Raw genomic sequence first — 22,500 nt, 5'->3', positions numbered from 1 at the left:
TATGATATATTGGCTCTTTATTAGTCATTATTACGTACTTATGAAGTACTTATTAATGCCTTAAACTGCATAGCCTGCAGGCAGCACGGTGTCACAGGGGTTAGTGCATCTTCCTCGCAATACGAAGGTTCTGAGTAGTCCTGGGTTCAATCCCGGGCTCGTGATCTTTCTGTGTGGAGTTTGCATGTTTTTCCCCCGACTGCGTGGGTTCCCTCCGGATACTCCGGCTTCCTCCCACCTCTAAAAACATGCACCGGGGGATAGGTTGATTGGCAAGACTAAATTGACCCTAGTGTGTGAATGTGAGTGTGAATGTTGTCTGTCTATCTGTGTTGGCCCTGCGATGAGGTGGCGACTTGTCCAGGGTGTACCCCGCCTTCCGCCCGAATGCAGCTGACACGACCACAAAAGGGACAAGCGGTAGGAAATGGATGGATGGATGGACTGCATAGCCAGCCTTATTATCCATCCAGTAAGCCATTACCTAAGAGTGTTCCCTAACTTTAACCCTGTGTTAATAAGCAACTAATTAATGGTGCAAATGTTCCCCAAACCAAAGTGTTACCAAAAACGCAACTCAGTTGACAGTAAAAAGTTGTCGCAATGTTTGGATATGACTTTAAACCATAACCAAGCATGCATCAATATACAGTAGCTCTTGTCTCAAAGCAGGTGTACTGTCACCACCTATCACATCACACCCTGACTTATTTTGAGTTTTTTGCTGTTTTCCTGTGTGTAGTGTTTTAGTTCTTGTCTGTCTTGCACTCCTCCTTTGGTGTTTTCCTGTAGCAGTTTCATGTCTTCCTTTGAGTGATATTTCCCACATCTACTTTGTTTAAGCAATCATGAATATCTCATTTGTTTTTATCCTTCTTTCTGGGGACATTGTTGATTGTCATTTCATGTTCGGATGTACATTGTGGACTCCGTCTTTGCTCCACAGTCTTTGCTGTCGTCCAGCATTCTGTTTTTGTTTACTTTGTAGCCAGTTCAGTTTTAGTTTCATTCTGCAATTTTTCCCGCTCCAGACTGGCCCCCCTTAGGAAGCCCAGTCTGGATTGTATTTTTTTACTCATTCTTCCCCAGCGTTTCACCTTTTCCCCCATCTCTTACGGGGCACGTTGTGGAGACCCATCAGTGTACCTGTTCTGTAACCTTGTACACTGTTTGTTTGTCTAATCTTGAACGGGTTTGTGCTGAAAGCAAAGTTTTGTTGTACTTGTGCAATGACAATTAAGACCTATCCTCTTTATCCTAAAAGTAATACCTGCGTACTGATATTTCTTGGCGGGCCAACAATGGGTCCTGGCCCTATGGTTAAGAAACACCCATCTATACCACGAGAAAGTGAGTTAACTTTAGATGTACATCATCATAGGTCACCATACATACAGTATGTGACTGCGGCGTCACACACCCACTCGGGGGATCTGGTTTCCAATCGCATAATCTAGCTGTATTAGTCCCGTTTCTCAAAAGCCAAACATGGGTTGTAGGTTGCTCTTTAAGAGACAAACTATTTGAGAAATCAGACTAATTCAGTGCATGGAAATGTAGTTAGTGGCACCATATTGGACTTGAAATGAGCTTTTCCAAACCACCCATGTTGTACTTGATAAGCACATTTGCTTTTAAATGGTGCATGCAAATATAAATTGGAGAAATAAAAGACTTGTTCTTATCGTTCCTAATCTCTCTAGTTCTTTTTTAACCCCCAAACTCAACGCTTTTCACACCATCCTCATGAAGCGCTAATTTATGCAACCCCATTTTTCTGTATTTTGTATAAGCATCCTTTCTTTTGATCTCCCCACTCTCTCTTGCAGTCTTTCTGGCTGTCCTGAATTCACTTGCTTTTTTTTGTGTAATACATGAGCACATTCCGCAGCCAATTTGGTTTTGGAATTAAATAGACAAACAAAAAAACATGATTGGCACCATTTCCAATTAGTTGGCGTCACCTAAAAATGGAAGGAATTAAGTAGGATATCACTTAAAGGTCGCAGAATGCTGATGTTTTTGTTTGGAATAGTTTTAAAAAAACTATTATTCTCCACCTCTGTCGCACCACTAGGAGAATGTATCCCGGCTGACTCCGAGACATAGTCATTAGACCCACTCTATGCAAAAACAGATGGCCAGAGGGACCCATTCTCTCTCTGGCGGGCTCTGCACACACTCCTATCTCAGGAACACACAAACCAACACACAAGAATTCCTGCTGTTTTTGTGTTGGTGATTAGTAGAACTAAACCTGCTCAGGCTTTAGCTATTGCCTCACAGGCGCACATTTTTTGCAGATTGTAGATTATACGACACCGTGAAACGTCTGTGTGGTGCAATAAAACAATTCTAATATCAACCGTTTAAAAATACTTTTTCTATATTATTGCCAGACAATTATTGTGTTAAATTACCAGATTTTTGCTCTCGCTGTCAAGTGCAAAAGTGTGAGGTATTGTTTTGATAGCAGTGTTTCCATGGCATCTATTGTATTTTTGGGACTATAAGGTGCACTTAAAATCCGTTAATTTTCTCTACAATCGACAGTGCGCCTTATAACCCGTTGCGCCTAATGAACGGAATAATTCTGGTCATGCTTACTGACCTCGAAGCAATTTTATTTGGTACATGGTGTAATGATAAGTGTGACCAGTAGATGGCAGTCATACATAAGAGATATGTGTAGACTGCAATACGATGGCAGTAAAACAACACCAACAATTTAAGTGTTTCATTGAGAATATGGAACATTACACACGGTGCTCAATAATCAGTCAAAATGTTTTTAGTACGATTTTGGTAAGCTATGAAACCACACCGCTTGGTGGATTGTCCGCACATTAAACATACGAGTATTATTATTAGTATTATTATAAAGACTGCAAAATGGCACCTATTAGCAGACATATTATCTGGCGTTTTGTTTCGCAATATTACACAAAATCAACTTTTCTTACCTTCTGATACCTGTTGTGTATTTGAGATGAATTCCTGAAAAATTGAGAGATCCCGCCTTTGTAGTCCGTGCCGACACCGTAGTCATAAGCTTCTTCTTTTTCTCTACTTTCTAATGTTACATTCATCTTCCGCTGTTGCCATTTCTAATATAAAGTAGCTTAAAGTTATATCTACACATAATGGTTCAACGCAGAGGGGGGCTCACCTGGGACGCCAGGTGTTGCTGATGAGCCCTCTGGAGGTGTCGTTGGCCTATCATTGAAACACCGGTGAAGGAGGGTGCCCACCTGATGACCCTAATGAAACTGTCAACTATCCAGTGACTGCTGTGAAAAGAGCATGTGGCAACCAGGGAAAGACCTGGTGACCGCCTGGAAAGACAGCTGACAGGAGGGAAAGACCCCAGCGGGCCAGACTCAGGCTAGCCCCTGTGGCAAGGGGGACTTGGCACTAGTAGTGTACAAGTCCTGCCCTTTTCTGGCTACGCAACGCTCAATGAAGAAAATACCCCTGGAGTCAGCGAGAGCAGGGGACGATGATGACTCACCGACAGGCTACACGGCAACTGACCCCGGAACGATACAGACAATGAAAATGATGATCAACAAGATACCTGAGCCTATAACACCTACTCCAGGATTTGAGCTACAGAATTGCAGGTGTGGCTGGACCAAGGTAACGTCCTATGTAGGCCTAAGAAAACACCAAGGCTTGAAAAAGTGCTCGATGTCAGAGCAAAAGGAACTTCGCATTGACCGCTACTTTTTACGGAGCAAGTCAAGTAAATCGAATGAAGTCCAGCAGCAGAACCAAAACTAAAGTCAGTAGGACATCAATCTCCTTGCTCAGGCGGAGGATGAGGAACAGAGCATAGCGGTGCCCGACCGCAACCGAGCGTAAGATACAAGGACGAAAGCCACAAATCAGGTGGCCAAAATACTGTGAGAAATGAGACTGAGAGATAATTGACACAGACATCAGCAAACTCCTCGGACAACTGAAGGGAACTGCAATCAGAAAGCTGGAGAGAATGGGAGACTTAATTTACAGCTATGGTGTGAAGCGATATGGAACAGCAGCGATAATGAAAAGGACAGTTACACCGATAGAGTCCAGGAGACAACAGTAGATTGAACGGTTAGTTAGGGAATGAAGGCAGCTGAAAAAAAACAATGAAAAAAATCAGAAAAGGAAAATGAGGGAATTAAACTTCTACAGGAAGAAATTAAGAACAGACTGTCAACCTTGAGGAGAGCTGAGAATCTGAGAAGGAGGCGAAAAATGAAGGAGAGAACTGGATCAAACTTCTTCAAAGACCCCTTCAAGTTTGCAAAAAGCCTTTTTACAAAAGGACAAAAGGGGCAAACTCACAACATCAAAGAAAGATATTGAAGCTTACTACTTCAAACACACTGACAGCCAGCGGAGTGGACCTAAAATTCTCCCACTTGATATGCCACCAAAAGAGTCCTCAGAACACCACCTGAACACTGACCATCCCAAGTGGAGTGAGGTGGAAAAAATTGTGCGACGAGCAAGAGCTGCATCCTCTCCTGGACCCAATGGAATTGCATACAGGTTCTATAAGAAAACTCCGGAGATTTTACACTTTCTATGAAGGCTGATGAAGGTGGTGTGGCAGAAACAAGGAATTCCAACTGCATGGCGGAGGGCAGGAGGCATCCTGATCCCCAAGTAAAAAGACTCTGTGGACATCAGCCAGTTTCGCCAAATCAGCCTTCTCAATGTTGAAGGCAAAATCTTTTTCAGTGTAGTAGCTCACAGGCTGGCCACCAAACTGGAAAGGAACCAATATATTGATATTTCGGTGGAAAAAGCAGGGATTCCAGGCTTCTCGGGGTGCCTGGAGCACACAAACACGATATGGAGTCAAATTCAAGCTGCCAAAAAGGGTGGATGTGATCTCCATGTTTTGTTCCTGGACCTAGCAAAGGCCTTTGGGCCAGTTCCTGATGATCTCCTCTGGGTGGCATTCCATTATTTCAGTGTCTCAGATTCCATAACTGGCCTCGTCAAAGCCAGGGCCTACAGCTATGCCTGATTCCTGATGAGTGTACCAGAGCATGACAGCGACTTGAAATAAGAATAACGGCAGAGTGTACCTTCTCGCCTCTTGCTTTCACGATGACTATGGAGGTCAACAGCCGAACCTCTAGGTGGGTGGTAGGAGGTCAAAAGATTAAATCACGTCTTTGTCTCCCGCCCATCAGAAACTATATGGATGATATGACCATCCTCATCACATCTAAGGTGTGTGCTAGGCGGCTGCTGAACGTGCTGCAGGAAATCACCCAGTGGGCCAGGATGGAAATAAAGCCAAGCAAGTCCAGAAGCGTCTCGGTGGTGAGGGGGAAGCTGATGGAACATCGATTCTGTGTGGGTGAAGAGGCTATACAAACAGTGTCTGAGAAGCCTGTTAAGAGTCTTGGACGTTGGTATCATGCCACCCTCAAAGACACAGAGCAGATGGATTAGCTCAAGTAGGATACTTTAACTGGCCTTGAAAACATTGATAAGACCATGATCCCTGGCCGGTTGAAGTTGTGGTGCCACCAATTTGTGTTGCTACCAAGGCTAATGTGGCCTCTTACCATCTATAACGTACCAATCACAAAGGTAGAAAAGTTGGAGAGGGTGGCTCGCTCATTTGCTCGGAAGTGGCTGGGTCCTTCTAAATGCTTCAGTAACATTGGACTGTATGGAAGAGGTGTTCCGGAGCTTCCCGTTTCCAGCCTAGTAGAGGAGTTTAAGTGTGCAAAGGCAAGAATGGAAATGACGGTAACAGAGTCTCGTGACCCATGCACTGCCCAAACAGCTCCTACCTTGGTGACCGGAAGGAAATGGAATGCAGAGGCAGCTACTCTGCAATAAAGGAGGATCTTAGGCACAGAGACATCATTGGCCTTGTGCAGCAGGGGAGAGGAGGCCTTGGCCTTGGTGAGAGCATACCGTTGTGGCATACAACCAGCTCAGCGTCGGCAAGAGCAGGCGACAAGATGTGCAAAGGTTGTATCATAAGTCAATCAAGGACAGTGGATGAGCTGGGAAGGAGTTGAGAGGAGAAAGGTCTCATGGAGGGAGCTCTTAGGCATGGAGGCAGATCACATCATCTTCATCTTGCGCTGCACTTATGTCATTCCCTCCCACTCCAACCTCACCTCCCAGAGGGTGAACAAGGGGATGGGTTAAATGCAGAGGACAAATTTCGCCACACCTAGTGTGTGTATGACAATCATTGGTACTTAACTTAACAAACAGTGGTACGGAGAGGACCCTACATGCCCCCTCTGTCCATCTCCAGCTAACATCCAACACATTCTCGTTGGCTGCAAGACAAGTCTGTCACAAGGGTGCTACATCTGGCTGCACAACCAAGTTCTGAAGTGTCTACCAGCAAGGTTAGAGGCCAGAAGAGTGAAAATCAATGTCCTGCCCCCGCCAACATTACGTCATATGTCCACAAGAGAGTTCATCCGAGAAGGTGCAGAGTCAACCAAAGGCCATATACCAGACATTGGCCCTCTCGAAAGGGCTCGTGACTAGTAAATGTCGGTGAACAAACCTCAGACCAGACCTTGAACTCTGGTCCTCCTCACTGCCTATTGTGTACATAGTAAAACTCAGGGTTTTCTGGAAGGCTGCTGTGGAGGAGGCATTTGAACACAAAAGCCGTAAGTACAACGAACTGGCAGCTGCTGCTGAGCAGAATGGATGGAAAGCCAAGGTCGGCCCAGTGGAAGTTGGCTGCAGAGGTTTTGTGGGACGGACAAACATCAAGCTGCCTAAGGACATTGGAATTTCGAGGCCAAACCCTGCGAAACGCCATCAAAGCCCTCTCAGGAGCAGCAGAGACAGCCAGTCTTCAGTTAGTTATTAGAGGGTTCCGGTCGGAGGGTTTTTCACGAGACACATTTCCAGCGTGGATGTTGCATTATTGAGCCACGGATGAGGAGATGCTACTCTGTCATTGATTTACGTAAAGTCTAAATTTCATTTAAACAGTTAGCTCCATATTTTGACACTTCTTCCACTCCCGTCCGTGCACGCTACACCGCTACAACAAAGATGACGGGGAGAAGACGCTGTCGAAGGTGAGCCACATAGGCAAGACCGCCCACAAAACGGTGCGTCCTGAAGAGACGCTCAGAAAGCTACTTGAAAATGGTCTGTAAAACATTATCTAGGCGACACTTTCACCAAAGAACCACCATCACATGTTATGTAGACCACAAGTTAGTGTTTTAAATTTAGGAAAAAAATTAATAATATGACCACTTTAATGTGCCTTTTGTGTGAAAAAAGACCTGAAGAGACCTGAATAGACCTGCTCATTGGTAGTTTGCCTTATAATCTGGTGCGCCAGATGGTCCAAAAAATACAGAATATTTTCGTGGCTGCCCCCCAGGCTCGGCGAATGGCTAACCTGTAAAACCCGGAGGTTTCATTGACCATTTCGGTCACTATGCTTGACGGTGGATCCATTACGATGACTTCTGCTTTGTTTGATCATTCGTTTTACTGCCGTGTTACAGACACCGTTTGGAAACAATTTAAGTATGTAAATAAATACATACACAATATTTCTGTGTAAATAACTAATTTCACAACATATTAATCTGCGGTTTATAGTCTAGTGGGGTTGATATATAGAATTTTTTGTTTTTTATTTAAAAATTAGTTGGTACGCTCCCTAGTCTGGGCAATACCATGCTATTATGCAATGAATCAATAGAAAAAAACTGACTTTATTTATCCTGATAAGTAAAAAAAACATGATGTAACTATTGATGAATATGAAGAACCTTGATCCCTCATGTTCTGCACACATAAAAATCGCTGACAGCCCACCTCTCCCTTAGAGGCTGCTGGTGAGTCAACCAAAATGACGACTCTCCAGTTACTTTCATACAAAATAAAGAGCGGAGGTTCCTCTGTAAGTCAGCATGAAAGTCATGCAAATGTTGTAATCCTGCATGGGAGAAAAAAAACGTTCGAAAAGCAAACTCCCACAGCAGCATTCGTTATTTAATAAAGAACACTGACACACTTTTGTTGGCGAAACAGCAAGAAAGGGAAACGTATTTCACACCTCGCAACAGTATATTATCATCTAGTCATGGTACTATATATAAATATATACACACATTATATATATCCATCCATCAATTTCTACCGCTTATTCCCTTTTGGGGTCGCGGGGGGCACTGGCGCCTATCTCAACTACAATCGGGCGGAAGGTGCGGTACACCCTGGACAAGTCGCCACCTCATCGCAGGGCCAACACAGATAGACAGACAACATTCACACTCACATTCACACACTCGAGACAATTTAGTGTTGCCAAACAACCTATCCCCAGGAAGTGGGAGGAAGCCGGAGTACCCGGAAGAAACCCACACATTCACGGGGAGAACATGCATATATATACATATACATATTTACAAAACCCAAAACCAGAGAAATTGGCATGTTGTGTAAATGCTAAATAAAAAAATCCTTTTCAACTTATATTCAGTTGAATAGACAGCAAAGACAATATAGTTAACGTTCAAACTGGAAAACTTTGTTATTTTTTGCAAATATTAGCTGATTTGGAATTTGATGCCTGCGACATGTTTCAAAAAAGCTGGCACAAGTGGCAAAAAAGACTGTTGGGAACGTAGAGGAATATTTGCAAAATCTGACAGGTGAACAGGCTAATTGGGAACAGGTGGGTGCCATGATTGGGTATAAAAGCAGCTTCCATGAAATGCTTAGTCATTCATAAACAAGGATGGGGCGAGGGTCTTCACTTTGTGAACAAATGCCTGAGCAAATTGTTTAAGAACATTTCTCAAGCAGCTATTGCAAGGAATTTAGGGATTTCGCCATCTACGGTCCGTAATATCATCAAAGGGTTCAGAGAATCTGGAGAAATCACTGAATGTAAGAGGCAATGCCCGTGGCCTTGGATCCCTCAGGCAGTACTGCATCAAAAAGCGACATCAGTGTGTAAAAGATATCACTACATGGGCTCAGGAACACTTCAGAAAACCACTGTCATTAACTACAGTTTGTCGCTACATCTGTAAGTGCAAGTTAAAACTCTACCATGCAAAGTCAAAGCATTTATCAACAACACCAAGAAATGGCGCCGGCTTAGCTGGGCCTGAGCTCATCTAAGAAGAAAAGTGGAAAAGTGTTCTGTTGTCTGACGAGTCCACATTTCAAATTGTTTTTGGAAACTGTGGACGTCCTGTCTTCCAGAACAAAGCGGGAAAGAACCATCGGTGAAGGCACCATTAATGCTGAAAGGTACATACAGGTTTTGGACCAACATATGTTGCCATTCAAGCAGCGTTATCATGGACGCCCCTGCTTATTTCAGCAAGACAATGCCAAGCTATGTGTTACAACAGCGTGGCTCATAGTAAAAGAGTGTGGGTACTAGACTGGCCTGCCTGTAGTCCAGACCTGTCTCCCATTGAAAATGTGTGGTGCAATATGAAGCCTAAAATACCAAAACAGAGACCCTGGACTGTTGAACAACTTAAGCTGTACATCAAGCAAGATTGGGAAATAATTCCACCTGAAAAGTTTCAAAAATGTGTCTCCTCGGTTCCCAAACATTTACTGAGTGTTGTTAAAAGAAAAGGCCATGTAACACAGTGTTAAAAATGCCAATGTGCCAAGTTTTTTTCTGCCATTAAATTCTAAGTTAATGAAATAAAATATGTTTCTTAGTTTGAACGTAGTGTATCTTGTCTTTGCAGTCTATTCAAGTTGAAAAATATTTGCAAATCATTGTATTCTGTTATTATTTACCCAACGTGCCAACTTATACATACACTTTAATGGGTACACCTGCACAATCTGGAGAGACCCAAAGCAAATGTTGCATCACAAGTTGTGCCCTAACAGTCAGTTTTTTACGAGAATGAACACATTTAGAGGAGCGAAACAGATGTGAAGCAACTCTGAACAAACCCATGAGTATATGCTGTTCGAGGTATCCTGAAGGTATCTAGGGACCTCTCTATTCGATTCAAGGTTTTTAATGGAAGTTGTGTAATATAAAAACTGTACATGTCTACTTTTTTTTTTTTCCAAGATGGCGCTGCTGTAGTGGCTGCTGTAGGCAGGAGCTCTGTGCTCTTGTATCATCCTTTTGTGTTTCCCTCTTGTTTTCATGTGTTATTATATTTTTTTGCCTTTTGGTCCGGGACCCTTTGGGACTGTGTGACAAGGGGTGTCACTTTCGTGACCTCTGTGGTGCTTTTTTTGTGGACTTCTGGATCTGCCTCCCGGGAGCCTTTTGGCCATGGAGACCAGCTGCTGGGTCTCTGCCACACCGGAGTCACTTTGGAGGGACTGGAGGAGATGCGGATGAGGGGACAGGGCTGCGGAGCTGGCACTGAGCGCTGGGACTGGGAGGCTTCGCGGTGTCTTGGCTGGGTGAGCAGGTGTCGAACACCTCAGTCACCTTGGACGTATCCTCGCTCATCCATGCGGACTGGACACTGGCCGAGAGTGGAGTCGGCTGTCCTGGTTGCTTTGTTGGGTCTGCTCCTGTCTCTGGCCATCCTCCCTCCACCCCAGCGGACGATGGCGTGGAACACCGCAGAGGCCACCACAGTGGATATGTTTCTTTTACTTTTTATTCATAGCTGTATGTAGAAGTGTCTGCTTGTATCTGCTGCTTTAATGTCTTTAATGTCCTATGTGTTCTTTGATGTTTGATGTTTCCCTCTTACACACATGTAAGAGGGGTGTGTACTATGGCTATGAGTTGTTTTTTTTCCCCTTGGCCTCAGTCTGCACCCCCTCTCCAGGGCCCAGGCTAAGACCGATTTATTTATTTTATTTTAATTTTCTATCCCCCCCCCCTTGTTTACCTGTATCTCATCTTTTTTTGTAAGGGGCGCTGGAAGCCGGCAAACCCGTCAGCGATCCTATTCTGTCTCCCTTTAATGTTTGTCTGATCTTGAATGGGATTGTGCTGAAAATTGTAATTTTCCTGAAGGAACTCTCCTGACGGAATAAATAAAGTACTATCTATCTATCTATCTATCTATCTATCTATCTATCTATCTATCTATCTAAAAGCAGCAGCTGGAGAGGAATTTTACTTCTCAGCGTGTCAATGACCAACCACCTTGTTAGAGTGAACCTGAAATAGAGAATGAGGAACAGAAATAACACTATATGACACATCTGGAGCTATTTTGCAATTAATACTGCTGAATTATTCCTGTACTGTTATGGCACTAATGCACAGGTGTCAAACTCAAGGCCCAGGGGCCAAATCTGGTCCACCACAATATTTTATGTGGCCCGCGAAAGCCTAGAAATAATATGCATTATTAAAATGCTTCATCTTTTCTTACTAAATATATTTGTTCTGTCCCTTTTGACATTAAAAATCATGTACTGCATGCAATTGTGTATCTTTTAACTGTTTCTTATTACGAATGTATTTTTTTTTTTCAAGTTTCAAGTAGATTAGTCCGATAATATCGGCAGGCCAATAAATGCTTTAAAATGTAAAATTATCGGTATCGGTTTTAAAAAGTAAAATGAATTACTTTTTAAAACGCCCACTGTACGGATCTGTACATATCCGGTAAAACACGAATGTAGGGCATACTTGCCAACCCTCCCGATTTTCAGTTCCCCTCCCGGATATCTCCCGGTGTAACCATTCTCCTGAATTTCTCCCGATTTCCACCCGGACAACAATATTGGGGGCGTGCCTTAAAGGCACTGTCTTTAGCTTCCTCTACAAACAGTGTGCCAGCCCAGTCACATAATATATGCGGCTTTTACACACACATAAGTGAATGCAAGGCATACTTGGTCAACAGCCATACAGGTCACACTGAGGGTGGCCGTAAAAACAACTTTAACACTGTTACAATAATGCGCCACACTGTGAACCCACACCAAACAAGAATGACAAACACATTTCGGGAGAACATCTGCACCGTAACACAACATAAACACAACAGAACAAATACCCAGAACCCCTTGCAGCACTGACTCTTCTGGGAAGTTACAATATACAACCCCGCTACCACCTAAACCCGCCCCACCCCAACCAAACCCAATCAGAATCGGTAATTAAGAGTTTGACAATTTTGAAATATCGGATATTGGCAAAAAAAAAGACATTATTGAACATCTCTAGTTTCAAATGATAAACGCTTATTAAGTGAAACAAAAACATTTTTTAAACTACATCAATATACAGTACAGGTCAAAAGTTTGGACACACCTTCTCCTCATTTAATGCATTTTCTTTATTTTCATGACTATTTACATTGTAGATTGTCACCGAAGGCATCAAAGCTATGAATGAACACGCGGGGAGCTATGTACTTCACAAAAAAAGGGGAAATGACTGATGTTTTATATGTGTTTTCCATGTTTTTTATTTGTCAGAAAAATAGTATGTAAATTATCAAAAAACTTTCCATTCTTTGACTTCCCAATGAACAGACAGAGGCTGTCTTTGTTGCATCAAGCCAAAGGTTTGGAAAATTATATTGTGTACGATGGGAGGAGTCGGTAAGAGGGGTGATCTATTGCGATCCAAGACTTGCCCAAGCTCAATCCAGGACCAGCCCAAGCCTGAGGCATCTTTTTCTCTTGTGTTAATAAGACCAAAAACCCATTCCTTTAGAAACAGCCGTTGTTGTGTAAACAGGGAATATCCAAATAAAAGAGGAGACGTGAATTGATTAACGTGGACCCCAACTTAAACAAATTGAAAAACTTTTTTGGGTGTTACCATTTAGTGGTCAATTGTACGGAATATAGTACTGTATTGTGCAATCTACTGATAAAAGTTTCAATAAATCAATCAATCAAAACGTAAAACATTTTTTGTCAGAGCGTGGTGGACGGCTTTACAGAGAGTACAGTCGCCACGTCTCTCCTCAAATTGAGCAAATTTGAATTCTGTCTTTGTTCATGTCCATGCTTCTTGTCTTGTTTAATAGATGTCATCGATGTTTGAACCTGACAATATTCCAGTTTCTTCAAAATAGCCTCCCTTTGCTCTGATTACCGCTTTGCACATTTTTGGCATTCTCTTGATGAGCTTCAATAGATCGTCACCTGAAATGGTTTTCACTTCACAGTTTCTAATCACCTGCCAGCTGTGTCTCGCCGTCAGCACATGCCCCGCCCCTATCCGATGGTGTTCGTCCTTGGCACCATGGACAGCGGCGGTGACCTTTGCTCCTGCAATCGCGCTGGCCACATCTCCCTCCACAAACACATTGACAAAAACATGTGAAATAACTGAAAACATGTTTTATTGTATACTTTCTTCAAAATAGCCACCCTTTGCTCTGATTACTGCTGTGCACACTTCATATTCTCTCGATGAGCTTTAATAGGTAGTCACCTGAAATGGTTGTCACTTCACAGGTGTGCTTGAAGCTCATGGGGAGAATGCCAAGAGTGTGCAAAGCAGTAATCAGAGCAAAAGGTGGCTATTTTGAAGAAACTGGAATATAAAACTAACATAAGAACATAACTCCACATGTGTTCATTCATAGTTTTGATGCCTTCCGTAACAATCTACAATGTAAATAGTCATGAAAATAAAGAAAACACATTCAATGAGGTGTGTCGAAACTTTTGGCCTGCACTCTACATAAATTAAAGATGCACCAATAATCGATTATTAATCGAATCGTAGCTCCTGAATCGTAATCGTAACCGAATCATGAGGTGCCCAAAGAGTCCCACCTCTGGTGAAAACTTCCCAGATACACTGAACCTAAGAAAAGAAACAGAGCGAATACTCTTGTCTGTCTCCACTACTGCATCTCTGTTTCTGTGGGTCTGCTAACACACACACACACACACACACACACATAAACACACACACACACACACACACACAAACACACACACAAAACACGTCAGTGAGCAAAACGTGGGAGTCCAACATGAACATGTGACAACTACAGCATATGGACAAGTGTCCTAATGGATCACTGGATGGATGGAATCATATAGAAGACTTTTATAATCCAGGGTGAGCGACCACAGCCCTAAAACCACTTGACGTTTAATCCTAATCCGGGAGCAAAGACCCTCAACAGAACCTTCAACTGAGCACAGCACGCCCTTCTAGAACAGACTGGCCCTTAAAGTCACATTAAGAGACCACTGTTTGGTTCTCATTCACACGCTCTGCTTGGTAAATACTGCAAGGTGTCCAGCAGACCACGAGAGTAGGTGCATGTTAGAAACACAATGACTTCCATAACCCCACCAGTGGAGCATTAACATACAACTTGACACTTTGAGTGACAAATATCACAAGAAGAAAAAGTTAAATGAAACTGTGACCATTTAAGTGTCATAACCCTCGTGTGACGAGCATAAACCTCTGAACACGCTTTTAAAAAGTCTGGTCCTCATATGGGCCATCATTAGAGAGCATAAACATTAAAACATTTTAAAAAATAACCCAATTTTAACCCAACTGCTGGTTCAGAAGAGGACAAACTCCTTATTTGTGTTATTTTAACTCAACACTTTGGGTCATGGTTCTCGCCCGCAAAAGGGTGGAGTGCCATCTCCAGGTTGGGGAGGAGACCCTGCCCCAAGTGGAGGAGTTCAATTACCTCGGAGTCTTGTTCAGGAGTGAGGGAAAAGTGGACAGTGAGATCGGTGCGGCGTCTTCAGTAATGCGGACCCTGTATCGATCCGTTGTGGTAAAGAAGGAGCTGAGCCGGAAGGCAAAGCTATCAATTTACCGGTCGATCTACGTTCCAATCCTCACCCATGGTCATGAGCTTTGGATATGCCTGAAAGGACAAGATCACGGGTACAAGCGGCCGAAATTAGTTTCCTCTGCCGGGTGGTGGAACTCTCTATTAGAGATAAATAAATAAATGGGTTGTACTTGTATAGATAGGGTGAGAAACTCCGCCATCCGCGGGGAGCTCATAGTAAAGTCACTGCTCCTCCACATGGAGAGGAGCCAGATGAGGTGGTTCAGGCATTTGGTCAGGATGCCACCCGAACGCCTCCCTCGGGAGGTGTTGAGGCCACGGGGACGACCCAGGACACGTTGGGTAGACTATGTCTCCCAGCTGGCCTGGGAACGCCTCAGGATCCCCCGGGAAGAGCTAGACGAAGTGGCTGCTGCCCCCGCGACCCGACCTCGGATAAGCGGGAGAAGATGGAATGATGGACGAATTTTGGGTTACCGGTAATTGTTGCAACCCAACTTTTGGGTTGAATTGTTTAACCAAAAAGTTGAGTTATGAGAAGTCATTCTTGGGTTATTCCCAACCATCAATCAATCAATCCATCAAAGTTTATTTATATAGCCCTTAATCACAAGTGTCTCAAAGGGCTGCACAAGCCACAAGCCACAAGCTTAGATCCCACATCAGGGCAAGATAAATCTCAACCCAAAGGGTACAATGGTAACACAATGGATCTAGTTAATATTGTGGGAGTCCAGTCCATAGCGGGGCCAACATTTTGAATGGGGACAAGTCAGCAGCGCAGAGACGTCCCCAACTGATGCACAAACTATTGGGTTGAATCATATAACCCAACAGTTGAGTAATGCAAACTCAATGTTGGTTTATTCATAACCCAACTATTGGGTTTAATTTATTTAACACAAAAGTTGTGTTATGCTCACTACAATGTTGGGTTATTCCAAACCCAACTATTGGGTTAAATTATATAACCCAGAAGTTGAGTTATGCTAACTCAATGTTGGTTTATTCCTAACCCAATTATTGGGTTGAATTGCATAACCCAAAAGTTGAGTTATGATAACGCAATATTGGGTTATTCTGAACCAAACTATTGGGTTTAATGTATTTAACAGAAAAGTTCAGTTATTCTCACTATAATGTTGGTTTATTCCCAAACAAACTATTGGGTCAAATGCATTAAACACAAACGATAAGTAATGCTCACTACAATGTTGGGTTATTCCAAACCCACCTATCAGGTTGAATTATATAACCCAAAAGTGGAGTTATGCTAACTCAATGTTGGTTTATTCATAACCCAACTATTGGGTTGAATTGCATAACCCAAAAGTGGAGTTATGATAACTAAATGTTGGGTTATTCCCAACCAAACTATTGGGTTTAATTTCTTTAACAGAAAAGTTCAGTTATTCTCACTACAATGTTGTTTTATTCCCAACCAAAAACTATTGGGTAAAATGTATTAAACACAAACGATGAGTAATGCTCACTACAATGTTGGGTTATTCCAAACCCACCTATTGGGTTGAATTATATACCCAAAAGTTGAGTTATGATAACTCAATGTTGGGTTATTCCAAAGCAAACTATTAGGTTGAATCAGATAACCCAAACGTTGAGTTATCAGAACTCAACTTTTGGGTTATTCCCAACCAAACTATTGGGTTTAATGTATTTAACACAAACGTTGAGTTATGCTAACTCAATGTTGTTTTTTTCATAACCCAACTATTGGGTTGTATTACGTAACCCAAAAGTTGAGTTATGATAACTCAATGTTGGTTTATTCATAACCCAACTATTGGGTTGAATTGCATAACCCAAAAGTGGAGTTATGATAACTAAATGTTGGGTTATTCCCAACCAAACTATTGGGTTTAATTTCTTTAACAGAAAAGTTCGGTTATTCTCACTACAATGTTGTTTTATTCCCAACCAAAAACTATTGGGTAAAATGTATTAAACACAAACGATGAGTAATGCTCACTACAATGTTGGGTTATTCCAAACCCACCTATTGGGTTGAATTATATACCCAAAAGTTGAGTTATGATAACTCAATGTTGGGTTATTCCAAAGCAAACTATTAGGTTGAATCAGATAACCCAAAAGTTGAGTTATCAGAACTCAACTTTTGGGTTATTCCCAACCAAACTATTGGGTTTAATGTATTTAACACAAACGTTGAGTTATGCTAACTCAATGTTGTTTTTTTCATAACCCAACTATTGGGTTGTATTACGTAACCCAAAAGTTGAGTTATGATAACTCAATGTTGGTTTATTCATAACCCAACTATTGGGTTTAATTACATAACCCAAAAGTTAAAATATGATAACTCAATGTTGGGTTATTCCCAACCAAACTATTGGGTTTAATGTATTCAACAGAAAAGTTCAGTTATGCTCACTACAATGATGGGTTATTCCAAACCCAACAATTGGGTTGAATTATACACCCCAAAAGTTGAATTGTGCTAACTCAATGTTGGCTTATTCCAAACCCAACTATTGGGTTAAATTATACACCCCAAAAGTTTAGTTATGATAACTCCCTGTTAGGTTATGCCCAACCAAACTTTTGGGTTTAATTATACAACCCAAACGTTGGGTTATTCCCAACCAAACTATTGGGTTTAATGTATTTCACACAAACGTTGAGTAATGCTCACTACAATGTTGGGTTATTCCAAACCCACCTATTAGGTTGAATTATATAACCCAAAAGTTGAGTTATGATGACTCAAAGTTGGGTTGTTCCTGAGCAAACTATTGGGTTCAATCATATAACCCAAAAGTTGAGTAATGATAACTCCATGTTGGGTTTTTCCCAACCAAACTATTGGGTTGAATTATTTAACCCAAAGTTGAGTTATGCTCACTAAAATGTTGGGTTATTCCAAACCTGACAATTGGGTTGAGCAATTTAGCGCTCCTTGACCCAATAGTTGGGTAAAAATGATCAATTGTACTGCTAGTTTGTCCTACTCTTTCCCAACTACCGATCAGAATTATTTTCATTCCATTAAAATGTACTCAATGAATGAGAATAATGTTTTTTACAAAAAAGGAGATGATAGACGAGTGTCTGAACCTTCGAGTGGATCAAGAATAAAATACAAATCACAACAATTTTGGATTGTACTTTTTCTTTGAACACAGGGACATCAGGCTTGAGAATTGAATTCCCAAACAGAATATAAAAGTTGTTTGGCTGCGCCTGACTGCCAATGACTCGTCTCCAATGCGTCCAATGTGAAGAGAAACTGGCAGAATTAGACACTAAATGTGTTCCTTTTCCGGAATGTCATGTATAATTAACACAAGCAAATGAACAAAAACATGGAGTGACACAAGGACAGTCTTCCCAGTGTTTCCCACAGATGGGCAATCTATTCGGTGTCAGTATGACGTCATCTTAATATTTTTTATAATTGGCTATGATGCATGTACAAACGTTTGTATTTTCTTTAAAAAACTAAAACATTATACAGTAAGACAAACCAGAATTATTGGTAGCACATATATTTTATTTGTTAGAATTGATCATGTTGTCATCTATTTTTCAAGTGTTGCTGCTTATTGTATTACTACAATGTATGGTTGTCCCGATACCAATTTTTTTGGTACCGGTACCAATATGTATTTTGTCACTTTTCTAAATAAAGGGGACCACAAAAAATGGCATTATCTCTTTATTTTAACAAAAAATATTACGGTACATTAAACATTTGTGTATTATTGCAATTGCATCCTTAAGTAAAATAGTGAACATACTAGACAAATTGTCTTCTAGTAGTAAGTAAACAAAGAAAGCCTCCTTTGGAGTTTGTACTCACATGGATCCTCCAGATCACTAAGTATTGCCATGACAGCCCGGATCAGGGTTACAACACTGTTTTTTTTTTTCAATAAAGTGTCTCTGTGTGTTTTTTAGCAATTCTCTTTCCGTGTCGTTCTGTCTCTCTCTCGCTCCAGCTCCACCACCTCTCTCCTTCCCCGGCTGCTGCCTTTTAACAGAGCGACAGGTGATTAGATAACCAGGCCCAGGTGGGCCGTCTACTCACCTGTCGCTGATCTCGAAGCCGGATCTGGCACACCCCGCTTCGCTGCAGGTACGCGGGCCACGCCCCCCTCCACACCTCCTAATTAGTCTGCTGACGTATGCAGTAACATATTGTGTCATTTATCTACCTAATATTTTTGGCAACAATATTAAGGATTATTAACCTACTTGATCATTTACTGTTAATATCTGCTTATTTTCTGTTTCAACAAAGATTTTGTGATGATATAAAATATTGTTTTAATCATAGTATCGACTCGATACGCTATTGTACTTGGTATCATTACAGTGGATGTCAGGTGTAGATCCATCCATTTGTTTACTTTGTAACGCCGGTGAACTATTGTATCCTCCTACGGTGTGTAGTGAAGCATGTTTAGCTATTCCTCGTCCTGCAGTGATTATGGTACATGTAAAAAGCTCATTTCATTTGTCGCCGTGGAGGCGAAGATTAGTGATTTACAAGTAGCTAAGACATTGCCGACTGTGAATGGACGTTAGCAGCAAGCTAGCTAGCCATGTCTTTAAGCACCTTTTGCTGAGGGCGTTTCAGTGTTATAACTTCACCTTTATCGTTAGTTTTTAAGCCAAAATGCGTCTGTTCTCCCTTTTCTGTATACACACTGTGTCTGCTTGTAAGTACTCCATGTGTGTGCGCTGCCGAACATGCCCCTCTCCACGTAAAACCAGCAATGTCATAACGTGACTACGTGCTGTCATGCCGGGTTAAGAAAATTTAATTAAAAAAGGGGGATCCGGTACTTTTTAAACAAAGTATAGTACTGTTTTTGATTCATTAGTAAGGCGATACTATACTAGTACAACCCTACTACAATGTAATACAGGTTGTACTCTGTACACCCCTGGTTTCTATAACGTATATTATTCTGACACCCACAAATATTGTAATTTAGTTTGGCTGCTAGATAAACATTCTTCTAATTGACAGATGAAAAACTTCCAACTTGAGATTGTTTATTGGTAGTCCCCGCAATGAAGTTAATGTAAAACTAAAAACGATAAACAGTATTAATGATAACCGTGGTAAAACTCTTGGCAGTTAGTATTACCATCATAAATTAAAATGATCGGAAAACTATGGTTGATAACTGCAACTTGATAGACTTACGGACGTACTGGTGCTGGCTCACTAGCTTAAATGCAAACATGAATAAAGGAGACATTAACGTCTTTCCCCATTAAGAAACAACACCCCAATCTGGACTTAGATAAACTCATTACTCTCTGAGCAACTAAGATATTCAATTATGAATACTCTAACGGAGTGATCCATATAAACTCGAAGGAATAAGACACAAAGGTGTTTTTACGGTGCGTTCAAGGATCGTTGGACAGAGTAGGACACCACAACACCCACCGGAACACTTATCATTTAAGCATAGGAAACAAAACATGCAAAAATAGTGGGCTTTCTAACAGAGGGTCTGTTTATTTTAGTTATTTAAAGAAATCTAAAGACTTCAAAGAATGTTTAAGTACTTTTTGAGCACATTCAGTAATACCAGAGTTTCTCACAGCTCTTTGTTGTTAAAGCTGCCAACTTAACAACAAGGAGCCACAGCCCAAACTAACGTCCTAACAAGATCTCCAAACCCAAATAAATAATAATAATCAAAACAAATACAGAAACACTACAAAAACAGTACAAAACAGCGCCAGGAGGTTGTAAACTCGATAATGCGAGTAAAGTAGAATGCTATATATATATATATATATATATATATATATATATATATATATATATATATATGCACACACACACACATACATATATTATATATATACATACATATATCTATGTATATATATATATACATACATATATATACATATACAAAATACTGTATATATATATATATATATATATATATATATATATATATATATATATATATATATATACACACATACATATACATATGTATGTGTATATATATGTATGTATATATACACATATATATGTATGTATATATATATATATATATATATATATATACATATACATATATATATATATATATATATATATATACATATATATATATATATATATATAATACATTAAATGTACATTGATTTTTACAATATTATATTGCGAATGGAAAAACAGTACATGTTCCTTTTTAATTCTGGCAACTTAGCTGCCAGTTTTTTTCACCCTATAAACGAATGTATCGTTTTTCCATTTTCAGTAATACACTGTTAAAAACAAAATTTTATAGTAAATATATGGCAGCTCAGTCAACATAATTTTATCGCAAAAATGGTAGAGTTTTTTTTCAATTTACAGTAATATGCTGTAAAGAACACCGTAAAATTTATTGTCATTTTTATTAATTTGATGGTCAGTTTGCTGTAAAATCACAAGTCAAGCAGATATTTATTTTTATTTAGACAAAAGTGTTTATAAAGTATGATAATATACTGTAATATTTGTTGCAATAATTGATTCTATTAAAGTTTAAAAGGCATGACATTTTCAAGTAGTGCATATATTTTTTTCTGAACAAAATCCACTACATTTACAGTAATATTCTGTAAAGAACACGGTGAAATTGATTGTCATTTTTATTCATTTGATGTGCAGTTTGCTGTAAAATCATAAGTCAAGCAGATATTTAGGTATTTTATTTTTATTTAAATAATAAATGTTCAGAAAGTATGATAATATATTTTAATATTTGTTGCAATAATGGATTCCATTAAAGTTTAAAAGGCATGCAATTTCAAGTAGTACATATATTTTTTTCTGTCTAACTGAAAAAAATCCATTACATTTACAGTAATATGCTGTAAAGAACCCCGTAGAATTTATTGTTATTTTTATTAATTCGATGGGCAGTTTGCTGTAAAATCATAAGTCAAGCAGATATTTAATCATTTATTTTTATTTAAAGAAAAAATGTTGGGAAAGTATTATAATATACTGTAATATGTGTTGCAATAATGAATACTATTAAAATTTAAAAGGCATGCAATTTCAAACAGTACGTATATTTTTTCAGTCAAAGTAAAAACAATTCATTACACGTAGTGAAAAAATATTATCGTCAAACATATTTCCAGGTGTTTGCGGGCCAGATAAAATGATGCCCCGTGCCTTGAGTTTGACACCTGTACCTTACCCCAACAGTATGTGCAAATATTTCAATAAAATACATGGATTTACTGGCGTGCTGCATCCGCGTGATGCAGATTATCCATTACTTGCAGCAGTCATAAGAGACATTTATCTAAGTCAAGGTCTGCATTGGTATGGAGAGGTGAGGACTGAGAAAGATGGCAGAGGACACGCACACAAATCTTAATAAAAAGCCACCTTGTTGAGACTGGTAAACAAGCCAGATGTTGCAGATGATGCACATAAGATGATGATGGAATGGGGGGTTTCAGGGTGGGAATTGGAGCAAACATTAATATGCACTCTCTCATCACAGAGTCAATGTTGCATGCCATTATAGAGAATATGTAGTGTTCAATACCAGCATTACATTTTTCTATTGGAAAGTACCGATATTAAAAAGGTGGAAAGTCTCTTTTAAAAGTACCACAAAGTATTATTTTTGAATACTTGGAGTTTATTTGGAACATGCATGCATACAACATGATGCATCACAATTTCCAGTTTCTTTATTCAGCATGTTTGAAAAGGAGTAGGAAGAACCAGAGCTTATTGAATCCTACCCCTTTT

The 22,500-nt window shown here is 40.3% G+C and overlaps 1 protein-coding gene across 2 annotated transcripts in view; it reads right to left on the bottom strand.

Annotated features, from left to right (window-relative positions):
- LOC133552815 (neuronal acetylcholine receptor subunit alpha-7-like) overlaps window positions 1-22,500 on the bottom strand; it is a 122,128-nt gene that overhangs the window by 97,575 nt on the left and 2,053 nt on the right. Inside the window, exon 2 of one of the 2 annotated variants that reach the window (XM_061900318.1) lies at window positions 13,118-13,234. The exons of the other annotated variant lie outside the window; for it this stretch is intronic. Within the exon in view, the coding sequence (XP_061756302.1) occupies window positions 13,118-13,234 (117 nt within the window). The remainder of the gene's footprint in view (window positions 1-13,117; window positions 13,235-22,500) is intronic. 2 annotated transcript variants of the gene reach the window in all.

Source organism: Nerophis ophidion, linkage group LG05, assembly GCF_033978795.1.
Source record: "Nerophis ophidion isolate RoL-2023_Sa linkage group LG05, RoL_Noph_v1.0, whole genome shotgun sequence".
Lineage (NCBI taxonomy): Eukaryota > Metazoa > Chordata > Actinopteri > Syngnathiformes > Syngnathidae > Nerophis > Nerophis ophidion.
The sequence above is the reverse complement of the archived record's forward strand: the minus strand, read 5'-3'. Positions and strand labels throughout refer to the sequence as shown.